We start from the raw sequence: 23,984 nt of genomic DNA on the forward strand, positions 1-23,984 counted from the left end.
CTGTGCTGGAGTAACGTCGACTGAATCAATGGGTTTGTGATAATGCCCTTTTATACACTTCAGCATATAAAACTGAAGTCGTTTAGTAAGGTTTCAAAAGGGGACATGACAAAATTATCTTTAAGACACAACCATCAGTTCTAAATAGCTGGCCACAAGTTCTTGCCTTCTAACCCAATCAAAACTGCACCAACTTGTCACTGGAGGCCTGGCTTCAAGAAAACATATGGGTCCCGGAGACACAACAAAAAGCAAAGCGGGCGCAGTTAGATTTCCTCCATATCCGGTGAGAGTGCCAGTATAGCATAAAAGATTATTTACTCAATAAACGAAGCATAAACCCAGTGTCAAAGTGCTAAAAGTAGGCGTTCAAGAAAACACAAACAAAAATACTTCAGTCAGATACAGTTTTACTGACAGCTGTAACTGAAATGTTGACGATTACTAGAACAGATGGAAATAGGAGGAAAAAGTAGTGTTTTGAAGTGCTTACACTGTCAATTGGTTAACTTTGTACCAGAAAGTCTGAAAGGACTTTTGATGTGCAGTCATATATACTGGATTTTTCCATAGAGGGTTTTTTTTCAACTAAATTTTACTCAAAGTATACCCACTGAAATGAATGTGTGTAAGTTAGTAATGTCAATTAATTATGATGGGTCTACATGGAATATGACTAGCCTTGCATACAACCCTGAATCTATCCCTTGGCATCTGAATAGTGCATGCAAACACCGGACCTATTTTTCTTTTCTTCTCTTTGAGAGGGTATATATATGATTTCACCATTCCCCAAACTAATTGGGATATTGAGACCACTTCTCACTAATTAAAATAAACTGATGAGATTTGAAGTTGATTATGCCCCCTTTTAATATATATAAAGTATAGATTTTGGGTAAGTTCTTTCCTTATCTTTGCCCTAAAAATCAATAGGATTCCATGAAGTGTGAAGGAAGCAATTTGACCCTTTCCATTTAATTTTCCATCCACCATGAATAGGGACGGAGTTTCCAGCTCTATTTGTCTAAATGAAGCCAACTGGAAACCTCTCTGTTTCATCTTCATATTTGGGGTGTTTGCTAAGCATAATAGTTTCATGTCAAAATGAAAGTCCTCAAACTGACTGGTATATTCACCTTTGTTATTCAACAGACTAGAAACCATACTAATTAGATAAAATGTATTATTTAAATGAAAGAAAGAAATTTAATGTCATTTGCTGAGGTAGACAATAGACTGTTACTACTCAACACAGACAAAGGATGAATATAAAACTGAGGAAAATCTTGTTGATAAAACATGCTGCTAAAAATAATATTTAAGTACCCATTGTGGACCCAGTGATTTCTGTTTATGTGGATGTAGGTAGAGGTTTACAGGCAATCTTCCCGATTCTAAACTTATCTATTTGGAAGTAAGTTGCAATGACTTTAATGGATTATAATTCCAAGTAATTGGACTTTGGGTTGGGGCTGGTGGCTCTGATGTTGCACAATCCAGTTAAGCTGCGATAGTCAGAATTGAATGTAAGCCAGTGTGGTCATATCCACTGCCATGAGACTAACACATGGGCCTAAGCACATTACTCAGAAGGCTATCCATTGATATTGATGGTGTTTACTTCCAAGTAATATCAGGGTCAGGTTGCCAGTCATTGTAAATCCACCATCTGTGACATGTAAGGCTTGTGGAAAGGAACGTAAACCACACAACAAGATATAAAGGGAAAGATATAAAGGGAATTGTTGACTCCACTCAAACAAAATTAATAAAAATTCACAATGACCAAAAAGCGTCAAGAGTTTTCTCCTGGCTGAGATATAACATGTACATTCCACTCCTAAACAAAAAAAGTTGTTAAGTTCTGTTGGTTTCAAAAGAACTCATTAATTTTGAAAACAATGAAAATGTGTAATAGTATGAGAGGACAGTTGATGGCTTGAATAAACCATGTTTAAGCTGGGAATATATAGGTTTTTCATCTTACTACAGTGTGACATTTTATACATCTCCCTTACTAAAATTTAAATGCCGAGCTGTTTCCTTTTAAGTATGCACTGTTTTAGGGATGACCATTTTCTTTTAAATCCCTTTATTAACTGTTTACTAAGTTTAGAGGGAATGGGTTTTGATTGACTTTCCAGTGGCCTCAAAACAAAACTGTACACAATATATATTTTTGGAAGTTATTTTTCCAATGTGGGAAACTTTATACTTCAAAACCTCATATTTCAAAATATAGACAATATTTTTGCACACTAACCCTTCTATTTAAAACTAAGGGAGGCCAGCATGTGGTTTGATCCATGAGTAGAACAAACTTCAGTAAGAATTTACCAAAAAGTGAAAAAAAGTTTGAGAGTAGCTATAAGTAACAATTACTGAATGAGAGAGGCTTTTATCATTATAAAGTGTTGAAAATCATAAACAAACATATTGTGCAAGTTAGTAATAAAATACCATCCAATCAAAGAAAATTATTAGACACGGTTTACTGGTGCAAGAAGCGTCAGGGGCACACTGATATTTCCCCATTTTGAAGCAACCTCTTTACAATCTGATTGCAATTTACGGTGATCACATTAAATTCTGCCTTTTCGTTTGTTTTGAGTGCAAGGAACAGAAGCAACTGCCTTATGGGCTGGCTGGATTCTACCCCTAAACAAGAGATTCTGCTATTTGATAGACTTTTTGCTCAGTGATCTCTTCCAATACCTAGAGCACCCAAAATGCTGTCAATGGTTTCTACTACACAAAGAAAGTTTCTTTAAATCAGATCACTTCTAAAGGATGGTATGTTGAGAAAGCTTCTGCCAAAGAGTTGATTTATAGCAACAGGAACCAGTTGACATTTACTTAAACCGGCACAGTTCTGTTGACTTCAGTGTGACAACACCAGTGTCATTAGCAGTCTAAGGTGAGCCCTGAACATCATCATCATCATCATCATCATCATCATCATTAAAACTGGTTCATATATTCACAATGACTTGGTAAAACCACACCAGCTAAAACAAGAGATTAACAATACACAACGCCATAATTTTGCTTCAATCCACGTGGCCATCTTCTGTTAAGCAAGAGTTACCATTCTACCAGTGAGCTAACAAATTCTCTTACTACCAGGCATTGGGGTTCTTGAAAAAGAGCATGACTGACACAACAGCCTTGGGAATAATTTTCACCACTGACCATTCTAGTCCCAGTCCAATGTCCTCAATAATTGGTGCAGATGGCAACTTTAAATTATCAGTATCAAGGTGGATGTCTTTTTTTAAAAAAAACACCACAACAACCCACCATAAACAAAGATAAGGGTTAATGGAAGGCAGAAATTGTAGGGATATTTCACTTGATGTTCTTCATCTGTAATAGCAGCAGACTCCAGTTGTTCTAGAGCTCACCATGCATCTCGGGGTTTGGACAAAGACCTGAACGAGAAAGGACAATGTTCCGTGTCATTAAAGTATTCAACAATTCGATTCTCTTACAATTACAGAACTTTCTCATTTTTTTCATGCTGCATAATCTCTTGGCCACGACTATGCAATAAATTGCTTGCCAGGGTTACAACTATGTAGAATATGCTAAATCTTGACATACATTTTGATCAAAGAACAATGGCAGGTTATAGGTATCATAGAAATCTGGCAATGTTACTTTGATAGCAGACTGATCTTTTTGCCTGATTTGGCTTGGCTCCACAAAACAGAGCAACCCGGTTTGTATATTGATTGATTCATCTTGGCAAATCTTTACAACCTTTTTACTTTTGTTATGGGTATATTAATAAATGAACGACTTCTAAAGGTGTGTAGCTCTCTGGAAGTTTTGAGCTTTGAGCAAACGGCAGGTGAAGGGATGTATCAACAAACTCTTTTAATTTGACGATGCAATCCTCATTTGAGGTGGGGTTCCCTCACTCCGTTATGAACTCTACAGCATTGTCCCATTTGTGTTTTCCCACTGCACAAACTTCTTCAAGGAAAATAATTGCCTTGAAATACATATCAAGAAGATACTCCAAGCTTAGAAAATGAACAGTTTCCTGGATGTGGACATATCAAAGTTATCTAAAAATTATGACTGCAATCCTAGACACACTTACCTGGGATAGGAAAAGAGATTCTTTTTGGTTCACATTTAAAGGTGAACCTGCCTAAATCTCAGTTTCAAAAAAATAACAATAATACAATAATCGAAACATAGCCATTCCTCGAAATTTGTACTTCTCTGAATTTTGAGATGCAGCTGTCCAGCTAAGATGTGTACAAAAATGCATATACTAGGGCAAAGTGTGCATAAAAATATATACAGTGAAAATAATGTATAAACATGCATTATATTAGGGTAAAGTTCTTTGCACAATGTGCATATTAGGAGAAATTCACTGATGAATTTTCATGAGAACTTTTTTAAAAATTGCAAACTGATATGGAAATATAAAGATCTGAACATAAGACTGGAAAAAGGAAAGCAAAACCAGAATTGAGAGATTCTGGGTATCGGTCCCATTGAACTCAACGGGGCTTGCTTCTTAGTAGGCATGTATAGAGTTGCACTGTGAACCTAATTATTTGGAATATTTCCTATTGTAATTTGGGCCTTTACTTCTGAGTAAATATAGTTAAGATGGAGTTCTAAGCCTATTATTTGACAAGAAAACTGGGCCTAGGTTACTTGGCAACAGGTCCTCCAGCGAACTACAGTGGGTAAGTTTGGTTTACTGAAGCAAGCAAATTTCCCCTGTAAGAACTCAAAATAGAAATTTCAGTGTCACACAATAAGTGAATGGTTACCAGTTCAAAAGAAAAGAAATGAAACCAATTACAATGGATTTGTTGCTCTACTAAGGTCTTTCAAGTAGGACCGTAATGTTTGTTCCTGCAAAGCTTGAGTTTGCAGAACCCCACCATACAACAGGACTATAATTAAACACTGTATTTATTTTCTGGCCATTTCCAAACTGTTTTCCGAAAGGTGAGGGGAGATAATTATGAAACTCTGTAAAGTTTCATTAAAAAATTACACCCATGAAGTGACTACATCTTCTTTATTTTCCGGTCCCAGAGAATATTACAGTGCAGCGGAAACGCTAACATAATTCAGGTACAAAAACAGAGCTGTATTATTTAGAACTCTGTTGTACTGCTTTGGACTTGGCAAATCATCCTGAAGAGCAACTCTCAGTGAGGACTAGTCACCTGGAAAGCATCAACTTTCAAAGCTCTGCTGTTAGAGGGATAATAGACATGTTGGAATGAGGTAGAGAGAGGGGGAGTGGAAACATCCAGCTTTCGTAGCAGAATGGATGTATTTTTCTACCCTTGTGCAATTCAAAAATGCATGAATGGTTTCTGCTCAAGCTTTCTACATACATAAATATATTCACCTTTGGGATGAGAATGGAAAACTCCAGCCAAAGAGAATAATTTTGCAGAGCTATGAGCATGTGAAGGCGATTATTACAACGGAAGTCTCTATGTTACCTTAATGATAACTTTGGGGGGCAATTGAAATCTAGAGTAGTGTATTATATTGCCGTGGTAAATCTACTGATGAAAGTCCATACCTTAACCTAGAGAATATCCTTGGCCAATCTCCTAATTTGAATTGCAATAAACAGTGTAATTAGCTTGGCTCCCTGTAAAGGGGTAAACAGGAAAGCAAGGATATGACAAAGGTTGTCGTTTACGTAAATCCATGCCCTTCCATCCACCGCCTTCCCAAAATCTTCTAGACTGTGATACATAAAGGGACAACTACTCATTGCAAGATAAGATCATAAGGTCCTATAAGATCATTGGTCCTGGGGCAAATCTCAGCTTCCGGCTTACGAAAAAAGAAAAAAAAAGTATTAATCTGAGAAACAGCTCCCAGTTGCTTAAGTAGAAAGTAAAGGCAGACCAAAAGAGGAAAAAGAACACACACTGTGTGTTTCATTCTTTTTAATTCCCTGTCTGTGAAAAGTGTAGTATAGAGATTTTGAGTGAGATCAAAGAAAACTTTTGACAGATAACTGATCCACGGTTGTCTATATCAAACAGTTTCATCATTTTAACACACATCATTAAAAGTGTGTGGTTTTTTTTGCTCTTTAGTCAACAAGGAACACAAACGTCATGTAAACATGCAAAGAAATGCCAGTATATCTTTACAGCAAATGTTTCTTGAATCTGACATATTGGTAGCATCAGCTGGACAAATTCTTAGGGAGTCTGTGCAATTTCCTTCTTCACCCCTTGCAACAAGACTGAGGACCCTGAATATTTTCCATTCATACAACGTAAAAGATAACACAGTAATAGCACAAGCTATTGTTCCTATGAGCCCCTCAAAATAACATCATATTCTCTGAATTTTGCTTTGTGCAACACTTCAAAATATTTCTGCACTGTCTTTCTGTATTTTGTATTTTCCAGTGAAATTTACAGCCCCACGAACTGCCATGGGCAAATTCTTTTTGTGGGCCATTTGGTTGACTGAAAGCGCTCATCTTTCACAAAGCTCTGCACACATTGAAAACAGTTTCTTGAGTATATACCCCTACACAAGCTGCAAGCAGATGGGAATGGCTGCCAACATCAAAACAAATTTATAACAAAGTTGTAATGTGATAATAGAGCTGGGGGAAAGCATAAACAAGGATTTCCCCATATTTTGCCACATAGCCCGGTCTATGTGGTGCCTCTGCGCAGGGATTCCTGGAGAACTTTACTTTTATACTTCTCTGATTGCCAGATGTGATTCTCCTGCCAATTTGGAATCAGATTCCCTCCCTACCAGAAGCGAAGTTGAGATGCTTCTGGCTTCCCTAAAGCTAAGCAGTTTTATCTCCCTCCATTGATAGTGTTGTAGATCTGAATTAATCTGAAAGCTGAATGTCATGGCTTCTCTTATTTTCTTTCTTTCTTTAAAACTAAACGTTTTTCTCTAGCAATGTGTTTGGATGCTCTCTTTAATGTCAAACTTCTTTTTCCCTTCCCCATATGGAAACGGGAGTCAGATAGTGTGGGTGGCTGCTTTCCTTTCTCCCTTGCATTTTGTGGAGTTTCTCTTTAACATGTCTGCCATGTTTGTAGTCCTGTGAGATTTTACAAGGTCAGGCACAAGGACTGCTCTATTCTAGCACTGTATTTTCCTGTTTCCTCTCCAGCCACGTCCAGGCAAAAACAGCAAAACTACTGCTGCTGTTCTTATATATTTATTTAAGAAAACACCTCTGATAGTTATTTGGTTCCACGAGACCCAAATGTTTGAATCCCTCCAGCCGATGTGAAGGCCTGCCCCTTTCCCTTCTGGCGTTGGTTGGATTTTGTCACAGTCCCAAATGTGCCTTCTTTGAAGACCCATTGATTTCAGAAGAAATTGCTTCCAAGTAAGCCTGCTTTGAATCGCAATCTAAAGCCACAATTCTAAACAGGATTATGTGGAAATGAGTCCCATTGAGTGTGATGATAGCAAACCCAAGTTCTCATGAGGCAAGTCAGTTTCCCGGGGGTTCTTTTAAGGAAATCAGAATGCCGAGGGTAACTTTATACACTTTTATTAAAATGAAATAAAAGTGTGTATACATATACATATTCATATACATATAACTGACCAAGGAGGCTGTGATTTATGAAATTAGCCAGGAGAGACAAGAAAGAAGACGAAAGACTAACTAACCCAATGCCTAACCTGGTGCACGTTTTCTTGGAAGTAAATCTTACTATGTTCAATAGGACTGACACCTGTGTAACTGTGCACAGGCTGCAGGTTTACTAACCTACTTTGGCGTGGGTTTTCATAAGCAAAAGCTTACTTTGCCAGTTGTCCCAGGAAACAGAATTCATTACACACAACTTCCAATATGCTTTTGGCTTCAGTGTGACGGCAGATTACTTCACCCTAAAACTACGGGCAAGTTTGAGAGTTAGATCAGTGAGTCGGAGAAAATCTGCTCAGATCGTTCACCCAGTTTTTCCTTACTCTTCAATGCCATTTTCTCTTCGCCTCCATATAGTTTGGGGCTGGGGAAATAACAGACTATGGGAAGTGCATGCAGAGTTCTGAAAACAACCTTCAATCTTTGCCTTTTCAAATATTTTAAGAAAAGCAATATAGATGATGCCCTGATCAAAAGAAACATCTTGGAATACTTTGTTTTTAAATGATTTATCTGTGGGTGTCGCAATGGAGGCTTTTTAACAGTTACACTTTTCCAGTCCTCCTACATATTATACTTAAAAACAGAAAATAAACTTCTATGGACACTTCCTAAGTTCCACCAATGTTTAACTTTTAATATCCCTTATTTTGGAAATTAATAATAGTTATTTTGAACCTTAAAAGCCTATTAAATATTATAGTAGTGATTGTTAGATGTACATTTCCACCCATACTCTTTCACTCACTCTTTATTCCTAAAATGTTTTTATCCAAAGGCGATGGTCTATGTCACCTTTCCCAACCTGCTGCCCTCCAGATGTTTTGGACTACAACACCAATGAGTCCTGGAGGGCACCAGGTTCGTGAAGCCTGGTCTAAATCTATTTAGAATTTGACCGAAATGGATTAAGCAGAATGGCCTTCTTGCTCTTAAATATTAATATGTAAAACTAAAAGCAAGGTAGATGCATGACAAACATGAATGAATATTCCTAATAGGGAATAATTTATCTGGGCATTATTTCAGTTAGAAACTTCTGGATCACACTACAGAACCACGCATTTGCTATTTAAAGGATGAAGCAAAAGTACCAATTCTTTTTTGGGGGGTGGGGTGGGGGTAAGGAAGTCCACAAAACGTGATTTGAGCAGGAATCAATCTTGAAACTGCTTAAGGGCACGTGGCCTACCAAAATACTTTTGGAAGCGTTGCAATGTTTATTTGTTCTCGCTCCTATTTCACTGCCCGCCCCCCCATTCCCAGGATATCTCAAAAGGAAACAACTGCTAAAGATAAAATCTGGGTGCATCCCAGCACCATTAAAATCTGGGGCCATTGGCCTCAACCGGCTCACGATGGCAACCTCAAGCGTTGTATGTAAGGAATATGTTGTGATGCAAGATGTGGTTATATTTATCTACACACACACACACACACACACACACACCCACACACCTGATTGTCTATTTATTACATACGCAGGCACACACATATACACATATATATGTCTACGGAAAAAACCTGGCACTTGCAACACTTGACGAAAATTCGTAGCACATGCGCTTGGCGTTTTAAAAATGGGTGGCATGACAGAATTTATGAGCAGATTTTCAGTCTATTTAGAGGATCCCACTTTCTGCCCCCAGTTCACGGCAGTGCAATGTCAGTGCCTCTTCCATCTACAGAACATTCTCCCCCCTCCCCAAGTGCTTTTGCTGCACCCGAGCAATACAACTGGGTGGAGGGGAGGGGAGGTGGGGGGGGAGTTGCTGTTGAGAGAGAGCAGCACATGTTACATCAGACACAGTACCTGATTTTTCAATGCACAGCTTGTCAGCCAGAAAGTCTGCCTCCTGGGCGATAAGTGAGTATATTTCATCTTCATACTGTTCTATGATAGTTTCGCACTGAAAGGGAGAAAAAGAGCAGCTCTCCAGCAAAGAACTAAACAAGACCATTTACACAGAGCAGAAAAAGGAAGAACCGCCTCACAAAGACTGTTTGGGATTGTTTGCTTGTGCAGCACCCTGATCAATTGTTCTATTCCCTCCCCCCATATAATTAACAGTTATATTGAATTTCAATATATGCTTATTTAAAAAAGAAAAAAGAAAGAAAATAATGCTTTGCATAATGATATTTTGTTAAGGATTATATTTTACTGTAATTGTTTCCTCATAATGCAGGCTGCTTTAATGGCGATACAACTGGTTTAAATTAAATGTATATTTTTAAAAAAATGATTATATCCGCATTCCCGCCATGGGTGCGTACATGTGTGTGTTTGTATAGATGCACACACGTATGCACACACATATATTTGCGCGCACGGTTTTCCATTTTCGCAGAATGCTAATGTTTTGCAAAATGGTACAAAAGTGACAAGGGCGCTGTGCTTGAAAAATCTCTTCGGGTGGTAGGCAGTTAAGCTCTCCTCGGCCATTTTGTCTGAAACTTACAGGTGTAAATGCCTCTTACCCCAAAACTCCAAAACGGGTTGTGGCAAAAGCGGAAAGAACCCCATCATATGCACTTTTATAACAACAACAAATGGGTTTAATCAGGACCAAACATTGACTGTGGAGGATAGCCAACTCTTACCCAGCGCCAAAGGTTAGAGTCGGAATACGCCATAACGGGGACAGGGGGGTAAAGTTTTAGCACATTAATTTAAATCTTAAAATCCAATAATTTGCTTCAACTTGTCACAGGAAACAAGAGCAATTCAACTGGACCACAAATCATATTTCTGGATTCACATTAGTGTAGCTACTACAATTGCACATGCACCCCAGATCTAAAGACATTGGTACTTATAAGCAAATTCCTTTGACAACAATGAGTTTTACTTCCACATGCTAAGTTTTGGATTGAGGTTCCTGCTTCCCGCCGCTGCCACCACTTTGCTTTAAATACTTTAAAAACAAAGGAGAACAGTGAGCATTCTCTAATGTACAATGATGCCTGGTACAGGAAAAAATTATGTGCTCTTTCACAAGCGAACAACTAGGCGCTAGGCCATCTTAGGACCTTCCCTCTTGCTCCAACACACTCTAGGTCCTCAGAATATATGTGGACCCTGTCGACAAGGCCCAAGGAAAAGAGAGGCGGAGACGTGACCTTTCCCTCTCTGAATAGCAAATAAAGATTTGAAATTACATTATAATTAATTTGGATTGTTACCCTACCATCACAGTTGCCTACTTCTTAAAAAACAGAGCCGCAATATAGTATTGATCTATACCACTGAAAAATAATTGCCAGTAAAGCAGATGATATATATTAAAAAAATATATATTCTAGTTTAAACAACCAATTACACAGAAATGGAGTCAACAGCATCTATCTATACAACACAGGTGCTGTGTGTCATGATTTTGCATCTTTAGACCATGCCATACCATTTGTTGTTATAAATTACAAAGTACTAAAGAGCCTACAGAAACAGCGTAGCATTATCAAAGCCCTGGCTTTACGTTGAGTGAAGTGATTTAATATACAATATCAAACATTATGCTAATAGCAATTCAGCCCGAAATGTCACCAGTTTATTATGTTGTCTTACCGCATATTTCAAGGGCTTATAAGCGTCAGAATAAAAAAAGTATTTTTTATATTCTGCGTAGATTGGCTCATCTTTCCTAGGAGCATATCTCTTGAATATCTTTTTGTTAGTGACTGGGTCGTCTTGAAGTTGATAGTCGTTCATTCGATCACATATCTTTTCCAAAACGTCCGTTAAGAAGGTCTCTGACTTTGTAAAAGCAACCTAAAGGGAAGGAGAAAATTACATCTCTCTCTCTCTCTATATATATATATCTGTATACACTGAAATTTCCAAAAATCACAAAGGCAAAAGGCTACAAGCACAGGGCTCTTACACAGGTCAAGGAAACAGAGCAATGTCAGCAGATCTCCATATCTGCATAATTGTTGACCCATATTATATTACACACATAATTAAAAATGTCAGCTGAATCTACGATGACACTTGTAAAAAAAAAAAAATTAAACATCTACAGTTCTCATAAAGCGTTCCTTATAGACTAATGTGCCATTATAAGCTTTTAGATTTGCAAGCACATTTTGCTATTAAAAGAAGATGTATAAGACTCAGCAAATCAAAAGAGAAAAATCATCTTTCCATGGCCCACGTTTTCTGGACGTACCCTTGAAAGATTTCTTGTTGGAATCAGCTTTGCTTCTTGAACGGGAGCAGTTTCTAAAAAGTCTCTCTCCCTCTCCCCCCCCCCCAAGTCCTTTAGTTGGTCTGTCTTACTTGCTGTTCGTCAACTCAGATGCAGCTGTTTAATGCCTCCCAGGGGTTTGCAGAAAGAAAATAACCGCTTACAAAATTTAGCTTCTCCCAGATTCTACTGTTACGAGCTTTATTTTCCAGCAGCTGGCCCATGTCTTCGCCCATGCCTCTTCCTTCAGAATTAAGCAAGAATTCGGAGGGGGAAAACATTTAGACGCTACCTACATACTTAGTGAGGGTCTCAACAGCTAGTGCTGCAGAGGTCAAAGAGCAGCCCTCATCCCTGGAAACCGGGACAAAAAACTTCTCTCCCGTCTAGACAGGTCAAGGTGCAAGATGCGCCTATCCCTGTTGCTTCTTCCGGAAGGGGGCGTGAATTGAAGCCAAGTGCACAGTAAACAACAGGGCTGCATCCTTGGGCCTTTAGAAGATCTTTCTCCCCCCCCCTCTCCACCCTCTGCTGATCAAAGTAGGAAGTTATCATGACAACCATAGTCAAAGGGACTGAATCACAAATGAACTCGATTTCTGCAATGTTGATATATCCAGTCTCCATTGTCTCTTTTCAGGCGCGGTATGAAGCCTTCCGGTCTCAATGATTACATTACAGAAGCACTTTCATATGTGTGCTCCGTTTACACAAAGGAGTTCCTTGCTTCACCACCATCTGGCTACAAATCAGATAAATAAAGGCAGAAGAATTAAAATTAAAGCTTAGTGTTCCTTCCCCCTTCTCCCCCTCCGCTCCCCACCTCTTGTGCTTCTTAAACTGGGCCCTTTTATGAGATGTTCTCCTTCAGCCTCAGCCTCGTTTTGCATTTGGAATCTAAACTTTTTTTTATGGAAACTGGGAGCAACAAAAAAGGTAAATGATGTGGGTTTTATCCTCCTGCAAATGTTGGATGCAAATTTTCAAGCGCCATATTGAAGGCCAATTCGTAAATTAAGCAGATTATCCCAAATGCGGTTCTCCGCGCACGTGGAATTATACTTCCTCTCTCTCTTCCTCTCTTGTTCCCTCTCTCACACACAAACAAACACTTGCACATAAACAGTGACCAAGCAGCATGGTTCCCAAAAGATTAAGTGGAATATGCAATTCAGCATCACTGCTCCCCCCCGCCCCCGCTTATGGCTTGGGGGTTAGAAAGTCAAATGCGCTGACATTATTTGGAAGTAATTTCCATTTATTTCAATAGAGCTTCCTTTATTATGTTTAGAATCAAGATGGATATAATAAAACAAGGAGTTGCTTGTCTGCTTTTCTTTTCTTCTGCTACTTTCACATCTTTTGGAAATCTGCAATGTCTTCATTTTCCAAGATACAACTTTGCCTAAAACTTATTACAGAGCCTAAGGATTTGACCAAAAGTAGCACATGATGAGTGTTAAAGTTCAGGGAGTTTTTATGATCTCTGATGCAACTATACCATCATATAGCTGCCATGGCTACAGTCTCATACAGGGTTAAGAGTGCTCCAGGTCATTGCTTTCAGTGCTTGTTTAACTCTGTGTTGGATTATGAGCAAAGGGCATCATTCAAAATAGGACGTAGGATATGAAACTAACTTTGGGGCATAGTTAGTGTTCAAGCCTAAATAAAAATGCAGGACAATTAAATATGACAGGAAGAATTATGCACAAGTTCTATCTCAGCAGACTGATTGAAAAATGATCTGTAGCATTTTCGTAACAGCAGGATGGGTATTTTGCGAAGCTTGAAACGGGGGAAAAAGTTATTTCAGAAGATATTCCTCTATTCCTCAGTTGGTTAAATCCAACCCAATGAAGTACCAAAAACACGCCTCAGATAAGCAGCAAATGCCACAATGGACTGCGAGGGGATTCGGACTGAAGATATACAAATTAGAATTTCGGAAAATATGAAAGTCAACAACTCAATGCGAGCATAAACATATTTCTGTCCCATTGACACCAGTGACAGTTAAGCATGCTTAGCCATGTGCTGATCTGTGCCCTATGACATTGGAATGCACTTCTTATGACATAACATTTTTTAAACCAAGTGTACAACAAATATGATAACAGATGAAACAATCAGCTCGGTTACCCCCATTGCCTGTGTGTGCAGATGTTGCCATACACAGTGAGACTGGCTCAGAGACATAAGTATTTATCTTGTACTTGCAGCATACAACTTATGTAGAGTTTGATTCAGGTCAAGCCTATCGGATGCTGTGTGAGATTTCAAACCGAAACCAATGAAGGACTCATGGATTTCATGTGCATTTCAATACCCTCTTTTTATATTTAGCAAAGTAATAATGATAACAAGTAGGATTGGCACAGTGGCTGATCACAGTTACTACAAACATTTCCTTTTCTCAAACCACTTTTCCCTCCCCACCCCTTTCTGAAATGAACAGAGTTCAGTCAGTGCGAGACTAGTTTCCTTACCCCCCCCCAACTGTTGGGAGATTGAATCACCCTTCCATACAGATGTGGGTGCTATTATTATATAGAAATATACAACACACACAAACACAAACACACACAGAGAGCATAAACCCCACAAATGAAATAGGTATAATTTTTGCCAGTTCTTTAGCTAACCAGGTTTGATTAGTAAGCAACAGCAATTTGCATTTCAACTAAATGTCTTTCCCTGAGGTATATACTTTCTCTACAAATATATCCCAGCCACGGCCACTACCAGTGCAACATCCTTCCCCCCCCCCTCCAAAGTTAAGGATGCTTTAAAATTGCCTCAATAATAAAAAGGGGGGAAGCATTTAGGCATGTGGCAGAAAATGAAAGCCTTTCTTTGGAGACTCTGAAGATTTTGAATGGTACTTGTCAATAAAGCAACTCCCATTGTAGTCACACCGGAGATGTGGGCCTCACTCCATCCCGAAAAAGCTGTCGCAGAGATAGTAAGCTCATTAAAATATGAATAACAAGGCAGCCATCATTGTAACAAGAGAAAGGCATCTTACTTTGTATCAAACTTTTAGCTTATCATTTATTTATTTTTTGCAAAACAACAAGATGGTATATCCCCCCACCAAAATCCCTCTAACCCCCGTTGGTTTTTGTTGTTTGTGCAAATTTTAGCACTGCATGGACTTCTCTAAGCTTTTTCCAGTTTTTTTTTTAAAAAAATCCCACAGTGCTGCTGATCATTCAAAGCATGTCTGACATTGGGGGGGGGGGGGGGAGTAAGCTGATCTTTCCAATATTTCAAAATGCTGAAAGCGAATGAGAGAGAGAGAGAGAGAGAGAGAGAGAAAGTTAATATCTGCTACAACACACATGGCCATGTGCACGTAGAGAGGCAAATCAGTTCCAGAATATTTTAGCCAATTTTAAGCCCCACGATGGAGAATTCATTACAGGCTGCAGAGATGACACCTTCATAACAGTCAATTACAAGGAAGCTCATGAGCCAGTTCATTACTATGTCTCTGCTAATCTCGTTGTAAATTTGTGCCTTGATAGAGACCATAACCAGCCAAGAATGCAATTGGGTTGTGGGCATGGGATAAGAAAAATAAAAATGTAACGGCTGCAGATGGACATCTTCCAAAATCCAGAGTGCCAATCAAGTATTTTCCATGTGAAAGCCATCCTCTCTCTCTCTCTCTCTCTCTCTCTCTCTCTCTCTCTCTCTCTCTCTTTTTTTCCCCTCCCGCCTTCCTCTTCCTCCGTCAGTGTTGCAGTATGTATGAATTATGCAAGCATGTTTACGTATGTTCAACCACCCATGTATATGAGTAAGTTCACTTCTAACAAGCGTTCAGAAGTTAGTGACTTAACTGTGTGGAGGAGTGGGATTCCAGGAATTTGGAAACAAGTGTTTTAAAAAAGTGTTTCATGTCATTTAATCACAAGCTTTATAATTGACAAAAGTATTCCAATCATTTCCGATATTTATTAAGAGTCAATATTTAAAAGTGAGAACTCCAAAAGCCCCGTTCCCCCTTTCCCTTTGCTCTAGGCTAGAAGAGGAGAAACATGAATGCCGAACTACTCAAAAGGCTGATGGGATATATAATTAGCTATTATGTTAATTGAATCCACTGTGAGTTTGTTGTATGAGATTTCTTCATATAATATGCAAATGATCTCCAAGGTTTAGTTTTATTAGACAATATAATTAGAAATCCTTTTAAAGGAGAGAATTCTAACGAGGCATAATAAAGGTTGGAAAAATGTGTTTGCTGTGTGGATCTACCACCTGGGCTTGCTTAATTAAGAGAGAGAGAGAGAGAGAGAGAGACTTTATTCACCAACAGGAAAATTTCAAAGAAAGTTATGCTTTTAAAAAACACAAGCTTATTACGAAAATGTGACGTTGAGCAGGAAACATTCATTCGCATGGAAACACAAATCCTGCCCCCTGTTTTAGCCTGCAAACATTGTTCACTCAGATTTATTTATTGTAAATTTTTTTTTAAAAAAGTAGGAGTTTTCCCAATGGAAAACTGTGGTCACTTGTGTAGAGATGTATATAAGAGAGGCAAATTCATGGAAAAAGCCCCTCCCCCATCATCGTTATTAAGAGTCGTGATCCGAGCAGAGGAAGGTACTTTAGCTTTTGTGCTGTAACTAATCAGCGTAACTTCATTTACAGTAACAAACACTGACATTCTAACATCTGGAATTAAAAGCCTTCCTCGATAGTGAAGAAAGGCAGGCTCTGTTACTCTAGAGCTGGCTGCGTAAGCAACAGTTGCGTTCCACTTCATGTGAGACCACCACCAACGCCAGCCCTAAAACAATTTTTTCCGTGGTCCATTCCCGAATGCTCGCTCCTTGCACCAAGAAACAGTGACAGAATATCCAGTGTGTAATTCTAGGCTCATTCAAACAGCACAGCAGCATCAACCACCACCACCATAGGCTATGTTATATTGAATATTGTATTCTTTCATGTAAAACAATTTTCATGTAAAACGATTTTCACGATAAAAATGATCAAGTTAACAGAGCACCGATCAGCCTTTGTTTTTACCTGTACTAAACCTCTGCAATAGTGAGATGGCCGATTTGGGAGTCGGGGGATGGGTGGGAACCTATGAGAGTCAGACTATGGAGGGAAGAGTTGACTGATGGTCTAGTGTCCTACTTGATCAACTGCGAGATACAAACACAAGGTTATGTCCAACTCCGTTATACTTAGAGTAGACCCACTGAATTCATTAAGTTACGTTAGTCATGTCCATTAATTTCAATGGGAGTAACACTGGTTACTACAAGCCACAGAAATTAGAATGCAACAACTGGATCATTTAATTATCAGCAAGGAGCTGATGATTCTCAGCATAAAATGAATTTGTTGCTATCCGTTAGAAATAGAAAATAGAAAGGATTGAACCTTTTGCTTTGGGTGCTGCTGCCAAACCCCCACACAAATAAAACATAGAGGTAGACTCGTACTACACTTTGCAAAGCAATGTCTGATCTTTCATTACCTACTAGCAGCCTCGTACCCTGCGCCACTTGGAAAATCTATGACACTGAAAAATATCAGTGCCGTAAACAAGATTGGTGGTTAAAATCAGGGAAGTTCTGAAATGGATCAGTACATCATGTTGATTCAAAATGGTGTCCAATGGTATCCAAACAGAGATTAAAACCTGCTCCTTGATCTCAGGAACCATCATGCAAAATTTGGTTACAATTCTTAAGAGGCGTCCAAATGAATAGTGAACAGACAAGCAACTTTCCAAAATATATCGTATTTGTATGATGATGCATAGCTTGTTGTCTTTTGGTTAAGAACAGTGGCCTGAAAAATGTTAACCTAAGGCCCAACCCAAAGCATATTTATTCAAAATAAAACTCCATGTTCAGTGGATTTTTTCTCCCTTTTCCTTTTACAGTGGTACCTCGGGTTACATACGCTTCAGGTTACAGGCTCTGCTAACCCAGAAATAGTACCTCGGGTTAAGAACTTTGCTTCAGGATGAGAACAGAAATCGTGCTCTGGCGGTGCGGCGGCAGCGGGAGGCCCCATTAGCTGCCTAAAGTGGTACTTTAGGTTAAGAACAGTTTCAGGTTAAGAACGGACCTCCGGAACGAATTAAGTATGTAATCAGAGGTACCACTGTACTGATTACTTGGATGATGCTTGTTAATATGGCTGTGTGTGGTTTTTGTGTACTTTTAGAAGAAAAGGATGTGGGCAACTGATAACAGAGCTTCATCCAAGCCTGCTTGGCCACTGTGTTCTGTGGGGCTTAGTCTCATGTGAATGTGCAGAGGACTGTAGCCATGCAATGCTCTGCGTCCACTTAGAGCCACCTATCGCTACTCCAAACATCTGCTGTCCTGCCCTCTCTATGCCACCAGCCTCAATGGACATCATCAGTCGCCACTGGCCTGCTGTTTATACCATCTTGGTCCTGCAGGTTCCTTCTCCTTGGCTGTTCCAACTTTTCTCCAAGGAAAGCCATCCTCAGCATGCCTTCCTTCCCAACACTGTAGCCACATCTTCCCATTCTGTGGTGATTCTCCTAGATGCCAGCTTTGTATATACAGTGGTACCTCGGCTTTAGAACAGTCCTGTTTACGAATGATTCAATTTACGAACTCAGCAAAACCGGAAGTAGTGTCCGGTTTGCAAACTCTACCTCGGTCTACGAACGGAATCTGAACGGTGGAAGGGCACCGGCGGCAGGAGGCCTCATTAGGGAACGCGCGCCTCAGTTTAAGAACAGTTTCGGTTTAAGAACGGACTTCCAGAACAGATTAAGTTCGTAAACTGAGGTACCACTGTAGTTTTGTCGGAGCACACTGCTGACTTTTGTTCCTTCTGTTCATGTGGATCATTTCCAGTCTTGCTCAGTAATAAAATGTTGATGCAAAAGGTACTAGATTCACTCCTGAAAATGCTGCAAGGAGAGCTAGTGTGAGACAGTGTTTTGAGTGCTGGACTTGGGAGACCTGGGTTATGATCCCCACTCACTGGGTGACCTTGGGCCCAGTATTCTCCCTCAGCCTAACCTACCTCACAGGGTTGTGAGGACAAAAGGGGGGAGGGAAGAACCATGGATGGCACGTGAGCTCCTTTGGTGGAAAGGTGAGATATGAAGGTAATAAAAGGCAATGCTGGGGGGGGGGGAACTCCCAGCTGAAACCTTGAGAAGCTGCTGCCAGTCTGTGCAGACCACAACAAGCACAATGGAATTTGAGTGGTCTGAATCAGTATACTTCCTCTCGTCTTCTGGAGGAGAGCTGAACAGCTTGCTTGGTGAAGTGAATCAAGCTCTCTCAGCCCAGTATATCTGAAGGAGCGTCTCCACCCCCATCGTTCCGCCCGGACACTGAGGTCCAGCGCTGAGGGCCTTCTGGCGGTTCCCTCACTGCGAGAAGCAAAGCTACAGGGAACCAAGCCTTCTCGGTGGTGGCACCCAACCTGTGGAGCGCCCTCCCATCAGATGTCAAAGAGATAAACAACTACCTGACCTTTAGAAGACATCTGAAGGCAGCCCTGTTCAGGGAAGTTTTTAATGTGTGACATTTTAATGTATTTTTAATCTTTGTTGGAAGCCACCCAGAGTGGCTGGGGAAGCCCAGCCAGATGGGCGGGGTACACATAATAAATTATTATTATTATTATTATTAGGCAGTGTGAATTTGTTCACAGGGAACTCACTGGATGCATCTGTAAACCTTTTTTTTAAGCCTTCCTAGGTGACTAAAAATCCACTCAAGGTGTGCCTCTGGAAGTGCAAGCCGTCTTGGCAGGGCTGCAGCTCCGTAGGGCACACTTTGCAGGCAGGATGTTCCAGGTTGACTCTGCAGTGTCTTCAGTTAGGGTTGGACAACAGTGGCCCAAACCTTGGAGAGCTAATGCCAGGCGATACAGACTACCACGTCAAACAAGCCAGGAGGTGGATTTTCAGCATTTTCTTGCTGCGCCAGCGCCAAGCTATCATAGCACAGGGGCCCAAACTGGGCTCATCTCCAAGAGTCTGCATGGCCAGCTCCCTTCTGCACCACCCTTCTGGAACACCCTTTACTGGCAGTAGTGTGTCTGTGTGTCTCTGTGTGGGGGGCAGAAGCTAGGATTAGGGTTAGGATTGCCTCCTTGACATTGTTGTTTTGAGTCAATAGCAGTTATGGAGGCAATCCAGATCAGGCCCAAGGGAAAGGAGAAGGGGATTTACTCCTTGATGAATTGGGACACCAGCTCCCACCTTGCAGCTATTTACTTTGCGGCTGGGGGAAATGCAGTTGCTAATTGTGTGGCTATCATCACAACTGTTTTAGCACAGCTGCGCTCACCGAAGGAAGTCCACAGAACATCACACATGGCTCCAGAAATGGTGTTTGTTAGTCGCCTACATGGGGAATGGGGAACAGCAATGTCACCACAGTGATAATGGTGCCTTCTGCTGTGCCAGGACTCGCACTCGGATTCAGCCACAGCAGAAACACAAGGACTCTCCTGGTTTCTATGAGTCAGTGTCCCAGTGTGGCGACCGATAGGATCAGGCTGCCCATGCCAGTTTCAGAAAGTGGCGATAGGCAGCTAGAAGTGAAGTTTGCTTAAATCTTCTTGATCTCAACTGAAGAAAGTCATTTTTACGTCCCCTGCAGAAATCGTTGAAACTTAAAGGTGCTTCCCTTTGACTACTTAATACATTTACAGTGGTACCTCAGGTTACAGACGCTTCAGGTTACAGACTCCGCTAACCCAGAAATGCTACCTCGGGTTAAGAACTTTGCTTCAGGATGAGAACAGAAATCGTGCTCCGGTGGTGTGGCGGCAGCAGGAGCCCCATTAGCTAAAGTGGTGCTTCAGTTTCTGGTTAAGAATGGACCTCCAGAATGAATTAAGTTCTTAACCTGAGGTACCACTGTAGTACATTTTCTTAACTTGTAGCTAATCTTATGTATTCAGTCACTGAAACCCCCCCCAAAGTATTGTCCAACACAACCTCCTACCTCCCCCAATTAAATCATATGCAGCACTGTCTACTTCAGCTAAAAATCAGTTTAGTTAGCGGCTCCTTTCCTGTGTGTTGTACACTGGCTGATTAACATATTGCTTACATTCTCTAATGGACATTCTAAAATTGCCCAACATGTGAATAATAAGCAGACAATCAAAGGAAAAGCATAGCAATCAAAATACAAAACTATTCCCTGCCCCCTACCCACCCCGCTTCTGACTTTCCTCTCCTGGAAGTATAACGGTGAACTTCTTTGAGAGGCCTGGAGCAACCTTCAGATGCAGGAAAGTGCTTTTTGACATCTTGAGATCCTCCTCAGGGTGCTTCCATGCAGAGGCTTCGGGGGAGCAGCAGATGTGCCAAATCCCTGGGATTCTTCCGAGTGCCTAAAACTGACAGTCTCTGGTGTGGCTGTGCCACTCCTGCATCCCCACAAAGAACTGCTGCTAGACCAAACCTGCCCCCCAAGCAAGGAAGTTCGGGAGACGCAGCACGTGATGTGTAAAACCAGCAACAGGAAAATCACGCACACATCACATCTCATTATGTTTCAAGTAGCTTTAGTTTTAAACAATGGCACACAAGTTTTTTTTTAAGAAACCAAAAAGGTTTTCCTTTTCGTCGTCTTTGGAAGCTATGCAGAATACCTGTTGCCCCTGAATTTGTATTCCCTGAAGATGAGAAGGTCCCGTGTGGGCAGAGCAGGCTGTCCGTGCAGACAGACCGCGGGACAGAACAGGACAGCTCAAAGGGAAGTCGCTGTGCCTGTTCCCACAGACACTATAGCTCTACCCCCAATTTCTTCATTTTATAGTAGGAGGTTCTGGAGCATCCTCTCGGTTTGTATAGGGATTCATTTGGTTCTTCTATAATAATAATAATAATAATAATTTATTATTTATACCCCGCCCATCTGGCTGGGCCTCCCCAGCCACTCTGGGCGGCTTCCAAAAGAATATTAAAATACTATGATACATCAAACATTAAAAGCATCCCTGAACAGGGCTGCCTTCAGATGTCTTCTAAAAGTCTGGTAGTTGTTGTTCTCTTTGACATCTGGTGGGAGGGCATTCCACAAGGAGGGCGCCACTACCGAAAAGGCCCTCTGCCTGGTTCCCTGTAACTTGGCTTCTCGCAGTGAGGGAACCGCCAGAAGGCCCTTGGTGCTGGACCTCAGTGTCCGGGTAGAACGATGGGGGTGGAGACGCTCCTTCAGGTATACTGGACCGAGGCCGTTTAGGGCTTTAAAGGTCAGCACCAACACTTTGAATTGTGCTCGGAAACGTACTGGGAGCCAATGTAGGTCTTTCAAGACCGGTGTTATATGGTCTCGGTGGCCGCTCCCTGTCACCAGTCTGGCTGCTGCGTTCTGGATTAGTTGTAGTTTCCGGGTCACCTTCAAAGGTAGCCCCACGTAGAGTGCATTGCAGTAATCCAAGCGGGAGATAACCAGAGCATGCACCACTCTGGCGAGGCAGTCCACAGGCAGATAGGGTCTCAGCCTGCGTACCAGATGGAGCTGGTACACAGCTGCCCTGGACACGGATTTAACCTGTGCCTCCATGGACAGCTGTGAGTCCAAAATGACTCCCAGGCTGCGCACCTGGTCCTTCAGGGGCACAGTTACCCCATTCAGGACCAGGGAGTCCTCCACACCTGCCCGCCTCCTGTCCCCCAGAAACAGTACTTCTGTCTTGTCAGGATTCAATCTCAATCTGTTAGCCGCCATCCATCCTCCAACCGCCTCCAGACACTCACACAGGACCTTCACCGCCTTCACTGGTTCTGATTTGAAAGAGAGGTAGAGCTGGGTATCATCCGCATACTGATGAACACCCAGCCCAAACCCCCTGATGATCTCTCCCAGCGGCTGCATGTAAATGTTGAAAAGCATGGGGGAGAGGACAGAACCCTGAGGCACCCCACAAGTGAGAGCCCAGGGGTCTGAACACTCATCCCCCACCACCACTTTCTGAACACGGCCCAGGAGGAAGGAGCGGAACCACTGTAGGACAGTGCCCCCAGCTCCCAGCCCCTCAAGACGGTCCAGAAGGATGTTATGGTCGATGGTATCAAACGCCGCTGAGAGATCCAGCAGAACTAGGAAACAGCTCTCACCTTTGTCCCTAGCCCGCCGGAGATCATCAACCAGTGCGACCAAGGCAGTTTCAGTCCCATGATGAGGCCTGAATCCCGATTGGAAGGGATCCAAATGGTCCGCTTCTTCCAGGCGTGCCTGGAGTTGTTCAGCAACCACTCGCTCAATCACCTTGCCCAAGAATGGAAGATTTGAGACTGGGCGATAGCTGGCCATCGTGGCCGCATCTAAAGATGGTTTTTTAAGAAGTGGTTTGATAACCGCCTCTTTCAGCGGGTCTGGGAAGGCTCCCTCACGGAGGGAAGCATTCACCACCCCACGAAGCCCATCGCCCAGTCCTTCCCGGCTAGCTTTTATAAGCCAGGATGGGCAAGGATCAAGGAGACAGGTGGTTGGTTTCACTCGTCCAAGCAGCCTGTCCACATCCTCGGAGGTAACAGATTGGAATTGATCCCATGCAATTTGACTAGACAGGACTCTAGCACTCTCCCGCCCCGGCCCTGCTCCCACGGTGGCGTCTACCTCTTCCCGAATCTGAGCGACTTTATCTGCAAAAAACTTTGCAAAATCAAACAGGAACAGGAACAGGAAACGAAAATACCACTTGATGTAGAACACTTAAAGGGCCCTCCAGCTGTCTTTTTTATCATGCATACGCACTTGTGATGGAATCAAGGAGGTGATACGCAGTTCTGCTTTCAACACTGTTTGCATCTGCAAAGGTTTTGGGGCAGACACACTGCTTCGTTTCCATACCCTCTGACACTTCTCCAATGAAAATAGGGATGTCCCATTCCAGAATTTACTATTTATACCCCACACATCTTACTGGCTTGCCCCAGCCACTCTGAGCAGCTTCCAACATATATAAAAACATAACAAAACACTAAACATTAAAAAAACTTCCCTATACAGGATTGCCTTCAGATGGTTCCAGGGCTGGATAACTCCATACCCTCCAACATTTCTCGAATGAAAATAGGGACATCCTAAGGTAAAGTGGGACATTCTGGGATCAAATCCAAAACCAGGATGGCTTCTCTAAATCAG

The 23,984-nt window shown here is 41.5% G+C and overlaps 1 protein-coding gene across 4 annotated transcripts in view; it reads right to left on the reverse strand.

Moving 5' to 3' along the window:
- Positions 1-393: 393 nt before the first annotated feature.
- The window catches only part of CNPY1 (canopy FGF signaling regulator 1), a 64,516-nt gene continuing 40,925 nt past the window's right edge, over positions 394-23,984 (reverse strand). For 2 of the 4 annotated variants that reach the window (XM_079947084.1, XM_079947083.1), the window contains exons 4-6: positions 11,220-11,423; positions 9,465-9,561; positions 394-3,434 (exon numbers count right to left, since the gene is read on the reverse strand). In XM_079947084.1, the coding sequence (XP_079803210.1) occupies positions 3,397-3,434; positions 9,465-9,561; positions 11,220-11,423 (339 nt within the window). In that variant the 3' untranslated portion in view covers positions 394-3,396. Of the gene's footprint in view, positions 3,435-9,464; positions 9,562-11,219; positions 11,424-11,823; positions 11,925-12,005; positions 12,265-23,984 lie in introns of those variants that run through there. The other 2 variants (XM_079947085.1, XM_079947086.1) reach the window with 2 other exon arrangements.

This window comes from Podarcis cretensis, assembly GCF_951804945.1.
Source record: "Podarcis cretensis genome assembly, chromosome: 12".
In the NCBI taxonomy this organism is placed as follows: domain Eukaryota; kingdom Metazoa; phylum Chordata; class Lepidosauria; order Squamata; family Lacertidae; genus Podarcis; species Podarcis cretensis.